Raw genomic sequence first — 17,586 nt, 5'->3', positions numbered from 1 at the left:
TAAAGTTGGAAGAGACCGCAAGGACCATCCAGTCCAACCCCCTGCTATGCATCCGCCATCCAGCCTCTACTTAAAGACCTCTAAGGAGGGAGACTCCACTATACTCTGAGGGAGTGTGTTCCTCTATCGAACAGCCCTTACTGTCAGGAAGTTCTTCCTAATGTTGAGGTGGAATCTCTTTTCCTGTAGCTTGCATCCATTGCTCTGGGTCTTAGTCTCTGGAGCAGCAGAAAACAAGTCAGCTCTCTCCTCAATATGATATCCCTTCAAGTATTTAAACAGGGCTATCATCACCTCTTAACCAGGCTAAACATCCCCCGCTCCCTAAGTTGTTCCTCATAGGACATAGTTTCCAGACCCTTCACCATTTTAGTCACCCTCCTTTGGACACGCTCCAGTTTTTCAACGTCCTTTTAAAATTGTGGTGCCCAGAACTGGACACAATATCCCAGGTGGGGCCTGACCAGAGCAGAATAGAGTGGCACTATTACATCCCTTGATCTAGACAGTATACTTCTAGATATGTAGAAAACTTGATCTAAGTAGGTAAACAAAATGCATAACACCATGTGTAGTTTGTGTAACTACTGATTGCTTTGTTTCAGCCGATACGTGAAAACCTCTACTGAAACAGAAGACACTGAAGCATCCTTGCAGTGCTGCAAGGATAACAGTATCAATGGCAATGGCCCAAATGGAATTCATGAAGAGGGATCCCCAAGTAAGGCTTGAATTGTAAACAGCTGTTTAAAACTATTTTGGACTTTGGAGATGCTCTAAAACAGATGTGGAATGTGTAGCCCACCAGATGTTGGTCAACTGATGTATCATCACCAGCTGTGTTAGTAGGGCTAATGGTAGTTATTGTCCAATATCATCTGCAGGGCTGCACTTTGCCCACTTCTTTAATATGGGGTAGGTAGCATAGTCCTCTAGATGCTGTTGGATTATAACTCCCATCATCCCCATCCTGCATGAACCAGTGGTGAAGAATTCTAGGATATATCTGAGATTGTCTGGAGGGCCATACTTTGCCCATTAATACTCTAATATGATAGATCTAATAATACTAGACTATCTACTAATATACACATTCACAAGATGCTAGAACATATAATTGGATGCATAAGTGAAAAGATACTTGAAACTGTTGTAGTTGCTATTTTCTGTCAAGTTTTATAATCTAATCTGATATATTTTTATTTCAGATGGCAATGTTTTATGGTACTAAGATATTAAAAATGTTAAAGTATTAACAGGCTCTGGCATTTTTATATCATAGTGTTTAATTCAGCCTAAAATGAATTTAAGAAAAATAAAAAATTAGAAGGAACTAGCCTTATAGAAATAGTGCCTTTTTAAAAATGAAGCAACAAACCACAGTTACATGTATTTTTAGATTCCATAATCATTAACCAAATTTAAACATTAGTATTGTGCTAGAAACTGTGTAATCAGTGTTTAATTTATACTGTAAGTATTTTTTTTATGGAAAATGATAGGTATTTTCTAGATGTTGTTCCAAGTGGTCTGATAGTGAGACAAGATCCACATAAAGTAAAGCCCAGCTTTTTGTTGAAGGAACAATACTGGGAGCCAAGGAGTAACAGCAGAGCCACATTGTGATTCATATAATCATAGGAATACTTCTTACAAATATGACATATGCCTGAAGGGCCAGAGAGAAATACAAACAAATGTGTTTTGGCATTTCTCTTAACTTAAAAGTATACTAATAATAATGTATGTCTAAAATGTCTCTGTATTCTCAATTCCAGGTGAAATGGAAACGGATGAACAAGATGATGAATCCAGCCAGGATCAGGAACTTCCTTCAGAAAATGAAAACAGCCAGTCAGAAGATTCTGTCGGAGGAGATAATGATTCTGAGAATGGGTTATGCACAGAGGATTCTTGCAAAGATCAACTTATAGGGCACAAAAAGCGATTGTTCACATTCCAGTTTAACAGCTTAGGCAATACTGATATCAATTATGTCAAAGATGACACAAGGCATATAAGATTTGATGACAGGCAACTTAGGCTAGATGGTAAGTTTTTCTCGTAAAACATATTTGATTCTACTTAGTTCCTTTGTTTAGAACTATATACAGTCAGCCCTTCCCAACCACAGGCTTTCCCGCTGTGGATTGGAATGTCCCTCACCCCCATTCTCCTCCATGGCAGCATGTGCATGTGGCCGTGCCAACGCAGTTATGCATGTGTTGCACTACCATTGACGAGAACGGGACTTGAGGTGCTGCTTTATTTGTTAATCCGCATGGAACGGAACCCCTTCATATATAAGAGCCAACTATATTTCTTTTTGCCTTTTAGGACAAGCCCTCACTAATGCCTTTTAAAAGAATTATGATGAAAGCAGTATCAAACAAACTTAGAGAGAGAGAATGCAAAGGGATCTTGTAGCACCTTCAGGTCTTTACTAAGAGAAAGAAAGAAGTTGGTAGCATAAGCTTTCCTAGATTTAAGTCTACTTTCTCTGGTAGCTGGAGTGAATTACCTAAGAACAGACCTTTATAAGCATGCTCTCTGTATTAGCAATAGAAATGCAAAACTTGTGAATATGATGATGAGGTGACAAGTTCAATTTTAAAGATGGTCTTTAAAGGCAACATTTTTCCTCCTGACTTTGTCCCCCAATGACCCTCAACCCACAAGACTCAGTGGTGCTATAAGATCCCATTGCATACTGATCCAGACTAACATGGCTATGTCTTGGAATTAGAGAGAGACAGCAGAAAAACTACTAGCAGTTGGCAGAATAAGGAAGTATAGAAGAGATTATTTAAAAATCAAATGGGAGTACTGGAGGCCTCAAACAGATGGCCTGAAAGGGCTGCTATCAGGCAATCTGGGGACACACGGATGCATGCCCCTGGGTTGTGTGGAAGCTGTGCTGGGGCCACCTAATGTGGCCCCAAACTGCTGAACTTGGCAATAGTTTATTCATTTTTGGTTATTTTAGGCAGTTTTTCTATTTTAGTAAATTAAAAAAGGTTTTGATTTTAGTAAAGTTCCAAGTGACTAGACCTGCAGATAGCAGGCTTCCATATATTTTATTCAGCTGCCTTAAGTTAAAAATGTGGTTAAAAATATGTCAGTCATTATTTTTCTAATTTTTTACTTAGCACTCATAGCAGCCATTTAATATTTCGATTAATAGTCAGTAAATAATGACTTTAAATTAATGTAAATGCAGCATTTCTAAAGGAAGCTTGCATTACCTTTTTAGAAAGATCTTTCTTGGCTTTGGATTGGGATCCTGAATATAAAAAGAGATTCTTTGATGAAAATGCTGCTGAGGTATGTGACTTTCAGTAAAAATATTGTACTGCTTGAGCCAATAAATATAGACCAATTACCAGGTGGTAAATTTAGGGTATCCATATCAAAGGTTGCATTTTGACACACACTCCACAAAGGATTGCCAAGAGGTTTAGCTGTAGGCACATTCCTTCTCCTTTTTATTTTATTTTGTTTTCTTTTTTCTTTCTTTCTGTGTTTTAAAAGCTTCTGGTCCTGCTAAGGTAAGAATAGTGGCAGCTAGAACTCTGCTCTGAGCTGATAAGTAATAGGGTACATATCCAGTCGGCCCTCCACTTTCACGGGGGTTAGGGGCAGAAGAGCCCTGTGAAAGTAGAGAAACCATGAATAATTGCCCCCATGCCTCCCCGCCTCCCGTCCTATGCCTCAGCAATATCATGAGTGGAATTAAATATATGTTACTGCTGTAACATGGCACTGGTGTACTAAGCAATGTGCTCTAGGTCCGTGGTGGTGAACCTATGGCATGCGGAGAGACAGAACAGCAAGGGAGGAGGCAGAATAGGTGCATGCCTGTTCCTCCTCTTCCTCCAGCCTCCCATGCCTTTAATGGCCTCTTTGGAGACAGCTAAAGGCCCCGGAGGGTGGGGAAGAAGAGGAACAGGCACATGTCTGTTTCTCCTCTTCCTCCCACCCTCCCAGGCCTTTAACTGTCTCCGGGGAAATCCCATCCCTGGAAGGCGGAAGTCCTGTCCCCCCAGAGGTCCTGCCGCCCCCCAGCACCAGGTAACACCCAGTGCAGGGATATCTTTGAGTTTAGCTACTTGGTCTTGAAAAGGTTCACCATCACTGTTCTAGGTACTTTTACAATTTACTTTTAAGCTTTAGAAGCAGTTGGTCAGGAATGTTTTAGGTTTTATACCATTCTCTTACCAATTCTAAGAGGTTTTTTAAAACCAATGAAAAGTAAAAAGTAATGAACAATGAAGTGAGCAATTTCTGACTCCATAAAGACTGACAATTACTGATTAAGTACTATAATAAGGAATGGTAAAAATTACTTTTAAACAGTAAATTTGCAAGCTCTGCTCTTGCTGCCTACAACTGGTAGCTTTAAAAAGTAAAGGTAAGGTAAAAGTGAAGATACAAGGTAAAGGGGTGGACTCCCTCCTGCTACTTTGTTCACCTCCCTCCCTAGTGATGTGGTGTGTGATTCATTCACCCCATTACAGGAGTTACCCAAATGCCTGCTTCCAAATCAGAGAAACTTGAAATGGAGAAAGAGAAAGCCAATCCTGATGGACAATAAATCCTCTTAAAATAATGTTTCATAGGTTCAAAACATACTGCAGAAATAGTCTTTAACTGCCCTGGCTCATGCTAGGAAACTCTGAAAATTTTAGTTCGTTGTTCTGGAGCTCTCTGGCAGAAAAGACTAAATGTGTCACAGAAGTACAGTTTCCAAAATTCCCTAGCTTTAAGCCAGGACACTTAAAGTGGTCTCAAACTGGGTTATTTCTGCAGTGTGTTTTGGACCCCAGACAGCCTCCACATTGCAGAAATATTTTGGTTCAGTCAGTAACAAGGATTTAATTTTCCTTTTGGGGTAGTTTTCCAAATTTGGGTGCATATAGTCCTAATTTATAGTAAGATTATATAACTAAAATGAGTTTTGTTTCATTTGTTCTCTTAACTCAAGAATACTTCTCTTTAGGATTTTGAAAAACATGAAAGTGTGGAATATAGACCTCCAAAAAAGCCCTTTGTGAAATTAAAAGATTGCATTGAATTGTTCACAACAAAGGAAAAGTTAGGTGCTGAAGATCCATGGTAAGAGCAAAAATGCAGTTGATGTGTTTAAAAGGTTTTTCAGACTATAGCATGTAGTTACCAGTATTGTGCAGAGACCACTATTTTACCTGACTCTTTTATTTTCCACAATGATATTTAATGTAGAAGTATAAGCAATGTAGAATTGTTGTGTGCCTTGAAATCATTAGAAGGCACACAACAACATTTTCTGATTTATGGTGACCCTAAGGTGAACCTATCACAGGGTTTTCTTGGTAGAATTGAGGAGGTTTGCCCTTGCCTTCATCTGAATTACTAGTAGAAAATGTAGAATTCATTCCGTCCCTCATATCTATTAGTATAATTCCTCATTTTAATATATGTAGTAGTTTTTGACTTAGGAAAATCAGTCTGGAAATAAAATGTGTGAAAATTAGAAATTATACTAAACTAGAAAACTGATGTTTTGACAAAGTGAAGCAGTTGAAAGAAAGGGTTGTGTGTTTTAGGACGTGGTGCAAGCAATTTACATAGTACATTTTAACATGTACTTACCCTGGATCATTTAATGACAGCCACATACTTACATGGAAAAAAGGAAAGGAATACACAAGACAGTACACACTCTTATGTATACATGAATGGGATATTCCAGTTGGTTGTTTGCTTCTTCCCACAGGTAGATAACTGAGGGAAAACACATATGAGCCTAGGTCTGCTTCTGTTCTTCTGTGGGTGAAATCCCAAGGAGTTTATGTAAAAGCTTTCATAATTCATAATTACAATATGTCATTTATAAACTTTGGAAAAGCAGTATGTCCTTTCATAGATGCATTTAAGAATGTGAAAGAATAGGAGGGCAAGGGAGAACTTATATTTAAAGAACCATGATTGCCTTTTTATTTGCTATTGAACAGAAGCAAGTATTCAGTTTCCACTCACTTTAGAAGAAAGAGAAGTTTACCCACCATTTACTGACTGTACACATCAACTTATCATACCATATCAATTTATCATATGTTTCAAATATAAAATATCTTTTCTTTTAGGTATTGTCCAAACTGTAAAGAACATCAGCAAGCTACCAAAAAACTAGATTTGTGGTCACTGCCACCAGTATTGGTAGTTCATCTAAAACGTTTTTCTTACAGCAGATATATGAGAGATAAATTGGATACTTTGGTTGAATTTCCTATAAAGTAAGAAAACCATATCGAAAATTAATGTACTATTAAATTTCATGCTTACATTTGATGTGCTGTTAATTATACCATTAAATATTTTTATTAATATTTAATTACTTAGTACTTAGTAAGTAATAACATATTTAGTAAAGCCCTTGTGAAATTAAACAAGGCAAGTGGCTACAAAAGAGAGGTGCTCTTTACTAGTGACACCCCATCTGCAGAATGTACTGTTTTTGCACCCATACATTTTATTTTGGTTCTATTTGGTTAGCTGAAGAAGCTAAGAAATTGGTTATTTAGTATAATTTTATTCATGTTCTAGATAGCTCTAGACCAGCGAGTGCCAAAGTGGACAAAAGATTTTCGTTAAAATTTAATTAAACTAGCAATTTAAAAGATTAGTTATAAAAGTAAAAATATGCATATCGTATGGGAATCTTAAAGAATAATGCTCAAAAGAACATTTAAATTGCCAAGTTTTTTAGAGATTCAAGTTTTGCTGTGCAAAAGGATTTAATGTCTCTGCTTTGTCTCAGGGAGTTGTTTTGTAGTGAAATGAAAAGACTACTAGTCACTTCCACAAATAATTTAGGCTGTTCTTTTAACAGTGATTTGGACATGTCGGAGTTCCTTATTAATCCAAATGCTGGGCCTTGCCGCTATAATTTGATTGCTGTGTCAAACCACTATGGAGGCATGGGAGGAGGGCATTGTAAGTAACATAGTTTATATATATAAGATATTTTTTGTTCTGTTTTCAGTGCTTTTAATAAACCATATTTTTCTTATCCTAGATACTGCTTTTGCAAAAAACAAAGATGATGGAAAGTGGTATTACTTTGATGATAGCAGTGTGTCCACTGCCTCTGAGGAACAGATTGTGGCAAGTATCTTTTGTTATTCAGTGGGGGAAAATACATCACTAATGCTCTGGAGTAAAAATTAAGAGAGGCCTGCTTATCATTTATTGAGAATATCATTTGTGGTATGATACATAATAGCATTTAGCATAACATATATGTTAGATACTACAGTAAAGATTATTCTTGCCATAGTATTTCTGGCTTCTATGTATAGTTATGAAAGAGAATCAACTCATTTGAAATGTGGTACTGGTGAAGAGCTCTGCGGATACCATGGACTACCAAAAGGACAAATACTTAGGTCCTAAAGCAAATTAAGCATGATTCTTACCAAAAAAAAATAGCTATTATACTTTGAACATACCATAAGATGACTACCTGGAAAAAGATGATAATGGTTGATAAAGTGGAAGGCAATATGAAAAGAGGAAGATAACCCACTACAAATGTATTCAATAATGGAAGCCATACACCTGAGTTTGCAAGACCTGAGCAGGGCTTTTGATAACCAGGAATCTCTTATTCATAGGATTGCCATATATCAAAGTTGACTTGACAGCAAACAACAGAAGAATAGCAGAACTCCAAAATGTTATGCAGAGTGTAGTACTTGGGCATGTGCAACAAACTTGGTAATATAAAAAAGTGGCCATATATGTATGTGTGTGTTCATGCGCACGTGCACACATGCATATAATTATTTATTTCATTTCTGTACTTCTTTTATCCCAGAAAGGGACCCAAGGCAACTCACAGATACAATCATTTTAAAAACTTTACAATAAAAATTTTAAAACCATTAAAATCATCAAGCTAAAAACAGTGCAAAATTGCATAAAACATAGAAAAGTTTTACTAGAGCACACACACTATATAAAAGCCATCCTGACATTAAAAGCCTACTTGAATAAAACCATCTTAACTTGTCAAAAGGAAAGCAGGGAGAGGACCATCCTAGCCTCCTGTGGAAGGGAGTTCCAGACGGTGGGAGCAGCCACCGAGAAGCTCTCACACCATCATGTCCTCACCAAAAGAGTCTGTGGTATTGGTGAGACCAAGAGAAAGCCTTCCCATGTAGATCTTAGGACCCTTAAAGTTTTGTATGGGGAGATACAGTTTTTCAGGTATTTTGGACCTAAGCCTATTGAAAAGAGTTACAATGAAGATTAATTTATTTTAACCCATATGTGCCATATGAATCGAGATAGTGCAATAAAAACAAATACCAATAGAAAGCTTTACATAACCTTCACAGATTTCAGCAAGGATCTGAATATCAGCTTTATAGATAGCTGTTTTTAACTGTATACATATCCCAGAAACTGTGCTTGTGAATTTGACAAACAGTCCTTATTAGCAGAGAAAGATAGTCCTTGTTTAGTAGAGAAAAGCTTTAACTGTCATTGAGAATTAAGTGTTAAATGGTGGATTTGTATTCAATCCTTGAGTGGTTCTGTTCCTAGAAGGTCCCAGGGTACTGCTAGATAATTTCTCATATGCTTAGACTGCTGCCTTTGGTGTTCTGCAAGTATGAAATATGTTATTTTAGTATAGGTTATGCCGTACTAAATAGGTACCAAATTCTGCCTGATCTTGGAAGCTAAGCAGAGCTGGCCCAGGTTAGTACTTGGATGGGAGACTGCAAAAGAACATGTACTGTAGGCTATATTTCAGAGAAAGGGAATGGCAAAAACACCTCTGAGTATTCCTTGCCCAAGAAAACCCTATGAAATTCATGGGGGTGCCATAAGTCGACAGGTGACTGAAGATACATACATGCACACACGCATGGTACCTGTTGATTTCAATACTGAACAAAAACAGGTATACAATATTAAATAATACAGGATAGTGTGATGTTACATAAACAGGATGACAATACACTCATATATATAATTATGATCAAAAGCATCCAATACACATATCAGGAACATAGTGAAAAATACATGGAACTGATATTGCAAAGAGTCTATAGGGACGTTCCCAGCAGAAATGCCTAATTATAAAGCTCTCTTGGGGAAGTCTGTGGATACTTAAACATTCATAAATTCCCCACTCCGGAAAAACTTCAAATTCCTGATTGCTGGACTTTACATGTAGAAGAGAAGTGTGGATTGGATGAATAATAAATCAGAGAGTAGGAGGAGTAGAACGAGAGACCCTGTGTTCTAGTCTCCGTTTCATCTTCAGGAGATTCCTTCAGTTACATCATTATAACAATATGAAATATAAACATTTATACATATAAACCATATAGATGGTACAAAAATAATAAAACTCACATACCAACAATATTACATTAAGATACAACCTATTTACATCATTGCAGTAATACACAATGCCTATACCACCATGGCTATAGCTCTATCAGTGTGTAATAACATGTATGTAAACTCAAGAGAGAAAGTGAATAAGTAACTGTTCTAATTGATGATATGTGACACCTGTTAAACAGAGAAATTAGGCAGGAAAGGCAAAATGGTAAAATAAAGGTAAAGCTACAACACTAACATGGATCTTTTTAAAGAAACCCCTTGTGTCTTGTTTTTCATTCATTGGTATTCTTTTAAAAAAAACTTAGGTCTTGTTTTCCATTCAAGCCATGAGGGTAAGTAGTATGTAATGTGTGTATCCACCAGCAATCCTGTTTGGACAATAAATTCTGAATGTCTTGAAATGGTGCTGGTTTAATTACTTGAATAACAACAAAAAAATGATCATATAGTGAGCTATCTCTTGCTCCCATTCTCACCCAACTGTGGTGGTCTGTTATTCTAATTTACACCTTCCTGGAGCATTTGCCTACATATATATAACAACTTGCAGGGACAAATTAATATGTAAATTACATTGTAGATGAGACAGAAAAGGACTGCAATTTATATTCTTTCTTGGATTGAGAGTCAACAAAAGTTAGTAACTTCAAGGATAGTTTGCAGCATGAGCAATGCTCACATGCAAAATATCTTGTGGGACCCACAAGTAAGTTGGAACCGCAATGTATCATGTCTGAATGTACCAACATGTATTTCAAATTTTGTGTCCAACTATAAGCAGTAATAGGGAGATTTTTAAAGCCTTTAATATGTTGGATTAAATGCCAGAGTTTACTTACAACCCTTTTGATATGATGTGCCATTGGAGAAAAATATTTTTAGTATTCCTTATCCAAGAAAACCCTGTGAAATTCATGGGGCCTCCATAAGTCGACAGGTGCCTGAAATACACACACACACACACACACCATGGATTTGAAGCAGAAACCATATGAAATTAGTTTTGTGCAAACTGGAAAAACTTTGTGTTGAATTTCTTGACTATTAAAAATGTTTTTATGATCATACATGAAAAGGAAAGGAAAGTTATTCTAAGATAAATACATCATATACCTACAGCTATGAGAGTGAAATACTTAAGCAGTTTAGTTTTTAAGGAGAAAAAAGTGCTGCAGTCTCTTCATTAAAAATGCAAATCAAATTATTTTTAAGCCTATGTATTTGGTTTAATTGAGAAGCCTAATGGCTACTTAATATCAGTGACATCATGGGAGGGTGCAGACTATACCAGATATCACCCAATGGGGTAGTTCAGTGTGTGGGGGGGTGAGCAGCTGCTACCCTCAGGGTCCTGCACAGCCATGACCATACAAGACTTGGAAGGCTGGGGAGCTGCTGATAGGGTTGAGCTTGAGTAGGACATTCTACACAGCACAGCAGCAAGGTGGGGGGAGTGCCCTCTTGGTTCTGCGCCCCCAGAAGCTCCACCTCCCCACACTGGGTGACACCCCGGCTGGGAACACCACTACTTAATATAACATTGTGCCAGCACATTTGCTGCTCACACAGCAGATTCTCACATGTTCTCCCAGCTACAGTATACATGGGCATACCACCATTCCTGTGGAGCAGATTTAGGAGAAAGGTGAGGGACAATGGTAAGCACAGTCAGATTTCACTCTGTGTAGATAACAATAGCATTTACATTTCTATACTGCTTCCTACTGAACTAAGCAGTCCCTAAGTGGTTTACAATGTCTAAGCCAATTGCCTCAATCTGGGTACTTATTTTACCAACCTCCGAAAGGGTGGAAGGCTGAGTTGACCTTGGAACCCCTCAGGATTGAACTCACAATGTTGTGGCTGAAGTATTGGCATTTAACCACTGTGCCACCAGGGCTCCTTGGATACAGGTCTACAGTGAGGCATGGTATTGTGGTTGGTTGCACAAATATACATGACATAGAGCAGTGAAGCATAAGTTTGTTTTTTAATGGGGAAAAACTAAATATTTGTAGTAAATGGTTTTTACTGTCCAGCTGTTCAGGAGAAGGAATAATACTAGCATCCCATATGATCTCAAACTGAACAGTTTTAAGTGTTCCATTATGGTAGATGTTTCTATTACAGATCCTCCCTAGTTATCTTTCTATTTTCTCTAGAAAATCTGTTGAAAATCATCCTTCACTTCAAATCATCCTGCTGAGAATTTTTTACTTTTAATGGCTTTAAATAGTGTGAGGACTTTCCCTATTGGCTAATGGCCAAATTAAATTCTTCAGCTTCATGCTTCTTTCAGTATTCAGTATCTAGTGCACGTGTATTGAACTAACATTATAACTGAAGAAGATACAGTCTAGATACACTGAGCCTTATTCATTTGAAAGCTTGCACATTTCAGTCAAAAACACAGAGACTTGGATCTCTATGGGATCATTTCTATAGTTTATGAGAGTATTTTGCTAAGAGTCAGGCAAACTGCATTTGAGAAATCTGAGAGAGTAATTAAATGGTTCCCCCCCCCCCAAAAAAAAAAAAAAAAATCCAGCCAGCATTATCCCTTCTAGGGAAACAGTGGCAAAACTAAAGAGAAATAAACGTATACCAAAAAATGCACCATAAACAATATTCCTTTGGTGGATTTTCAACATGATTTGGTGGAGATTGTCAAGATACTGTTTTGGTAAAAGCAAAAATAGCAACTTTATATTTTTAGAGTTTCTCAGCAGACAAGGCCCCATCCTCCTGTAGAGTGGGTACCTCCTTAGGAAGCCAGTTTTTTTCCTGCCTATGCTCTAGCAGGATGCTTTTGTGAAGAGCTAACCATTTGCCATTTGCTACTACAACTTGCTTGATTCTACTGAGGATATCTGGAGATCCTTAGCCTTTCCTTCCCTCTGCTCTCACCCCCTCTCTTTTGGGGTGCATAATGGAAAGGATGTCTGTAGAGGAGGCTGCTGAGGCAGCAGAGAGTTTGTCCCTCTCCCAGCCCTCTGAGCAGCTGGAGCAGCTGACCAGGGAGTCAGAAGTGAAGACACAGGTGGGGGAGAAATTCCCCCTCCATGCTGCGAAGTCTCTGGCCCTGAACCCAACCCATTTAGGGCCAGGGTTGCTGGAGGCCATGCCAGCCACAGCTGTGCCGGTGCATCAGGGGGTGAGTACTGTCTTCCTTTCCAGGCCCTCCGCCCAGGAAGTGGCAGCCTAGCGCAGAGGCTTCCTTGCTGGATCCAAGGCAATGGGGAACCAACACCTGGCCCCCTTTGGGGCCCCAGGGGCCTCCTCCCCACTGACCAAACAGGGCATAGCCCATAGTTCTCAAGTGGTGCATCCCCCTTCAGCTGGGGTTCCCAGGGTTGGGGGGACTTGGGATTCTCCCCCTCCCTCCATGGGCTGCTCTGGGACCTTGCCATCCCAGAATGATGGATGCTCGGTTGGCAACGCAACGCACGCCAGGCCTTGCCTGGGTGAGCCCCACCGACTCACTACATTCCACCTTCTGGGAGGTGGGACTCTCACTGCTCCCACTAGTGGGCTCCTGCCCTCTCAGACGGAGATTGGATGCCAGCTTGGCTCTATGGAGGCTGGCTTTTTGCTTCCCCAGGTGGCCGATGGTCACAGTTTTGACCGGGCATGTTGTGGCAGCCATTTTGGCCATGTGCATAGTGTCTGCCATCTTGGCCATGTGGATGGCAGCAGCCATCTTGGGTCCTCCAATGGGGGCCGCCATCTTTGCATCCTACAAGAATGCTCCAGCTGCTCAGAGGGCTGGAGGAGGGACAAACTAGACTGGCTTCCTAAGGGAGGATAGCCCCTCCCACAGGGTCCAGGAGTGGCTGCCTATAGGAGCAAATGAGAGGAGCTATCCACTCTACAGGATGCTGGGACCTTATCTGCTGGAAATGAACATATCACAGGTAAGTACCAATGCTCCTTTTTACGTCCTCAAACTGAAAAATGTTAACTGCAACTGGATGAGTTAACTGTTTTTCTTCTGCTGCACTTTCTCACAATCTTGCTTTCTCTTTTTGTTGTTGTATGCCTTAAAGTCATTTCCGAAGACACAATTCATTCTTGCCTTGCCACAGGTTGCACAATCACTTCCACAGACAACTATATATGTGATTAATATCTGTGGCCATGGAATTTTGGCCTTGCTGTGCCTTGATAGTTGTCTACAGCACAAGGTATACAGACAACACTATAGATAAAAGGATACTTCTAATTGCCCCCTGCCCCAGCTACTGCTTGTAAAAGCCAGATGATTGTATTTGTACAAGAAATTATTTACATAAAATCTGTGGGCTGTGAAACCTAGAGAGCCCATAAAACCTGTATCTTCTTTATTTTTGCAATAAGAAAGAAACTTTAGACTAGTGAAAATGGAGATTGTGAATGATATGCCTTTAATAATTACTACTAAAATTGGGTTTTTCTTATTATTTTCCAGTCCAAAGCAGCCTATGTGCTCTTCTACCAGAGACAAGACACAATCAGTGGAACTGGCTTTTTCCCTCTTGATCGGGAAACAAAACTAGGTGCTTCTGCTGCCACAGGCATCCCATTAGAAAGTGATGAAGACAGTAATGAAAATGACAATGATATAGAGAATGAAAATTGTATGCACACTAACTAATGGAAGATCTAGAAGCCATACAGAGAATAACTTCCTTGTGGAAGATAACTATTGAAACATTGAAATTACCCACCAAATTAAAAATAAAATCTGAGATGGGAAATTTCAGATGACAGAATGTAAATCCTTATTCAGTTTTAACTTGTGCAGTACTTGAAGTGAAACACAATGAAAACATTAACAGAATTTGTCTCTAATAACTTTACAATCTTGTATACACAAGCTATATATAGGAAATCACAAATAAACCCCTTTACAGTTTCTGCTGCAGTTTGGATGAATTATGGTTTCTTTGTTTTGGATGCAAGTTAATACCAACAATTTGTAGATTTGGTTTTTGTCCTAACACCACAAGAATATTACTGCAGAGCCTGTATTTTAGGGCGGGTAAGTCCATATACCTAAAATAAACATTGCCTAGTTTATGTGATTAATAAATGCAGCAGTATTCTTGGAACACCAAATTTTCAAGTTTGTCCCTGAAATAAATCTTGATTAAAAGGAAACATAATCATGATAGAAGAAAATAACTTGGAAAAGGTGTTTTAACCTTTTTGTGGTATAAGTAATCTTCCAGAATATTATGTTCATCTTACTGCTGCTGTGGAACAGGTTCTGGATTTCATGCTGCATTAAGGAATTGAATTTTTCAATTCAGTGTAAGTATCCCTCATTGCTTGTTGGATCTACTTTGTAAACATAATTCCTGTTACCTTGCTTATAAGATGTGCGTAACTTTAATCTGGTGTCAGTCCAAAAATTTTAATTGTGCTGTAAGTCCCTCCCCTCCCATTTTTGGTAGTTTGACAGTTTACAAACTACATACGGTGTAATAGGATCCGATTTTTAATAGTATACTGTATTCATAGTAACGACTGTGCATCAAGCTTAGATGACTTTTCCATATAACTTGCCTTCAAATTGTTAATGGGCAACTGGTTTAAAGGTAGGTCTGTTAATTTTTCATGTGCGTTTTTGGTGGAATTCACCATAGCCTTACATCTTATCTCAAAAGGTAACTTATTATAGAAGAATTGGCATTTGCATGTTCAAGAGTCAGAACCTGTACAGTAAGTAGATAAAGCATACATACCTTGAATTGGATTTTAATTAAATGTGTTCAAGGAGTCTGGGATGCCAAAAATAAGTGTGACCGTTTGAATCATTTTTATTTGCTGCTTTCCCTTTGATATAGTTGGAAGAATGTATTGTTGGTTCATATACAATACTGCCTTTGATAGGAGCTCCCTAAATGTGGAGGCACACTTCACATATCTACTACCTGAAGTCCCACCATTGTTAAAGCAAAAAGTATGATCTTCACTTGAACTAATCAAATACAATAGGTTATAAATTGTGTATTGTAAATAAAGTTCACTCTGTGAGTGCACATTTTGGTAAATTATTTATTTATGTTAGCATTTAAAAGTTTAAAACTGCATTTGACCAGGATAAAAATAGGTTTGTGGACATGGCTTTGCTTTATACTTTGATATTAAAAGCTGGTGTTTCATCCTGGTATTTTAAAGCTGCTTTCTGGGTTTTTTTTTTTTAAATGTAAGCTAGCCTCCTGCATGACAGAGGTTAAAAATTGTCTGCACTTGAGTTCACTTGGGTTTACATTTGAAACGCGCATGTTTTTATTTATAAAAATTTCAATAAAGCTATTCAAGGCCTTATTTAGTGTTCTCTATTTTTTTTACGAAAGTTTCTAGTAAATATTGTCACGTTACCAAGAGCTGTGAAAATGGTATCACAATGTAGCAGTTATCCTATCCTAAGGAGCCAGATAAAACCTGAAACAACTAGAGTTTCAGATATCTTAAAGGAGTGAAAGAGGTTGATAGCAATACTAATGCCTGACATACTGGAAAAACATGTGGTATTATTATTCCTGAAATGAAATCATCCTAAACTGGAACTGGAATTTTCCAATGTGCATGACAGCAATTGAGCCTGCATCCTATATAAAGCTTATTTGGAGTAAGTCCATTGAACTCAATTGTAGACATGCATAGGATTGCATTGTATGTGCCAGGGGAGAGCCATAGCTCAGGGGTAGAGCACATGTTTAAATGCAGAATGGTCCTAACTCAGTATACAGTAAGTCACTTGCTGTAGTTGACAGCTATCTGGAACAGTTCCCATTTTAGAAGCTTCCTAACCAGTGATTTAGGATGGAAAATTTCTGCAATGAAAAAATTTCCATTGTACTGTTTCTCTGGAAATGGGATAGTGTGATAGCTCAGTAGCAGACCACCTGCTTTTCATGCAACCAGCTCCAGGTTTAATTCACAGCTTCTCCCATTTTAAACATAAAGGGTCAGGTATCATTTGAAGGGGGGAAACATTTCTCTGATTGAGTCCATTTAGTATTCTACATACATGAATTCTGGATATAGAAGTGAATTTTAATATTAAAAACTTTTCTGGCTGTACAGGCTTACATTTAAGCAAAATCCTGGTACGGCCATCCTTCCACATTCACAGGGGTTAGGGGATCAAGATTCCTGTGAATGTGGGAAAACCGTGAATATCCCACCCACCCCCCCATGGCAGCCATTCCCCAAGGTGGGAGGGGCAGGGGAATGGAGTGCTCCTTTCACCCCTCCCACCCTGGGAAGCATCCTCAAAGCTTTCCAAGGATGTAGGGGTGAAGGAACGGAGCACTGCTTTCCTTCACCCCGCCCACCCTGGAAATGCTGGGGGGGGGGCAGAGGCACAAATGTGTGCCTGCTTCTTCTCACCCCACCCCCCTTCCATCTCTTTAACTGGCTTCGGAAACCAGCGGAAGGGACAGGAGGGTGGGGGGAAGAGGCACATATGCGCGTTCTTCCTGGGTGCTCCTTCCTGCCTGGGCTTTTTTCTCCTGCAGGAAAAAGCCCAAGGGAAGGAAGAGGAGGAGTGCATGCCCACTCTGGCTTAACATTAGCGAATAATCAAAGCCATGAATGTTAAGTCCATGAATGTGGAGGGCCAACTTTATACAATACTTACTTAGCATCCATAGGTGACAATTCCAACCCTTCTGTCTTCTCAACACTGAAATTGAGCTGGCTGCTTTCTGTTTGTTTTCTCTTTCGATATAAGTTAACCACCTTTAGGACAGAGAAATGGAAAGCTGTGTTCTGTACACCCGATAGAAATTCAGCCACCTTCTGTTAGTAATGAACATTCATTAGTAGTTTTTGCATGATTACTGGGGAAAAAAGATGTATCTTTAAAAGGTATAGACTGAAGGAAATAGTCCCTCATGTCTTACATTTGTATAGTCTTTTTAAAGCCAGTTTTTATGAAAATACAAACGATGACTACTATAGTTCTAAGACACTATTGACGGAGAATTTAATTTCCACTCCTACTGGCAAGCTTGCTATTTTGTTAGAAGCACTTTACACCCCCGCCCCCCCCAAACTGGCAAATAAGCTACATGTGCTGTGATGTGATGCAGAAGCAAATACTGCAGTAATGTTTTCTTGGCCTAAATTGGAGAGTTGTGTTTAGAGTAAATCTAGAATATTGATCTGTAGGTATATATGAAGTGTTCTTAC

At 38.8% G+C, this 17,586-nt stretch overlaps 1 protein-coding gene across 7 annotated transcripts in view; it reads left to right on the top strand.

The window, feature by feature from the left end:
• Positions 1–15,714, top strand: part of USP15 (ubiquitin specific peptidase 15) — an 82,956-nt gene extending 67,242 nt beyond the window's left edge. For all 7 annotated transcript variants that reach the window (XM_089524222.1, XM_089524221.1, XM_089524223.1 and 4 more), the window contains 8 exons: positions 606–721; positions 1,779–2,051; positions 3,254–3,324; positions 5,000–5,115; positions 6,126–6,275; positions 6,872–6,975; positions 7,058–7,146; positions 13,850–15,714. In XM_089524222.1, the coding sequence (XP_089380348.1) occupies positions 606–721; positions 1,779–2,051; positions 3,254–3,324; positions 5,000–5,115; positions 6,126–6,275; positions 6,872–6,975; positions 7,058–7,146; positions 13,850–14,035 (1,105 nt within the window). In that variant the 3' untranslated portion in view covers positions 14,036–15,714. The remainder of the gene's footprint in view (positions 1–605; positions 722–1,778; positions 2,052–3,253; positions 3,325–4,999; positions 5,116–6,125; positions 6,276–6,871; positions 6,976–7,057; positions 7,147–13,849) is intronic.
• Positions 15,715–17,586: the final 1,872 nt, after the last annotated feature.

Source organism: Sceloporus occidentalis, unplaced genomic scaffold (assembly GCF_023333645.1).
Source record: "Sceloporus occidentalis isolate IW3139 unplaced genomic scaffold, rSceOcc1.0.p SCAF_5, whole genome shotgun sequence".
Classification (NCBI taxonomy): domain Eukaryota; kingdom Metazoa; phylum Chordata; class Lepidosauria; order Squamata; family Phrynosomatidae; genus Sceloporus; species Sceloporus occidentalis.
The sequence above is the reverse complement of the archived record's forward strand: the minus strand, read 5'-3'. Positions and strand labels throughout refer to the sequence as shown.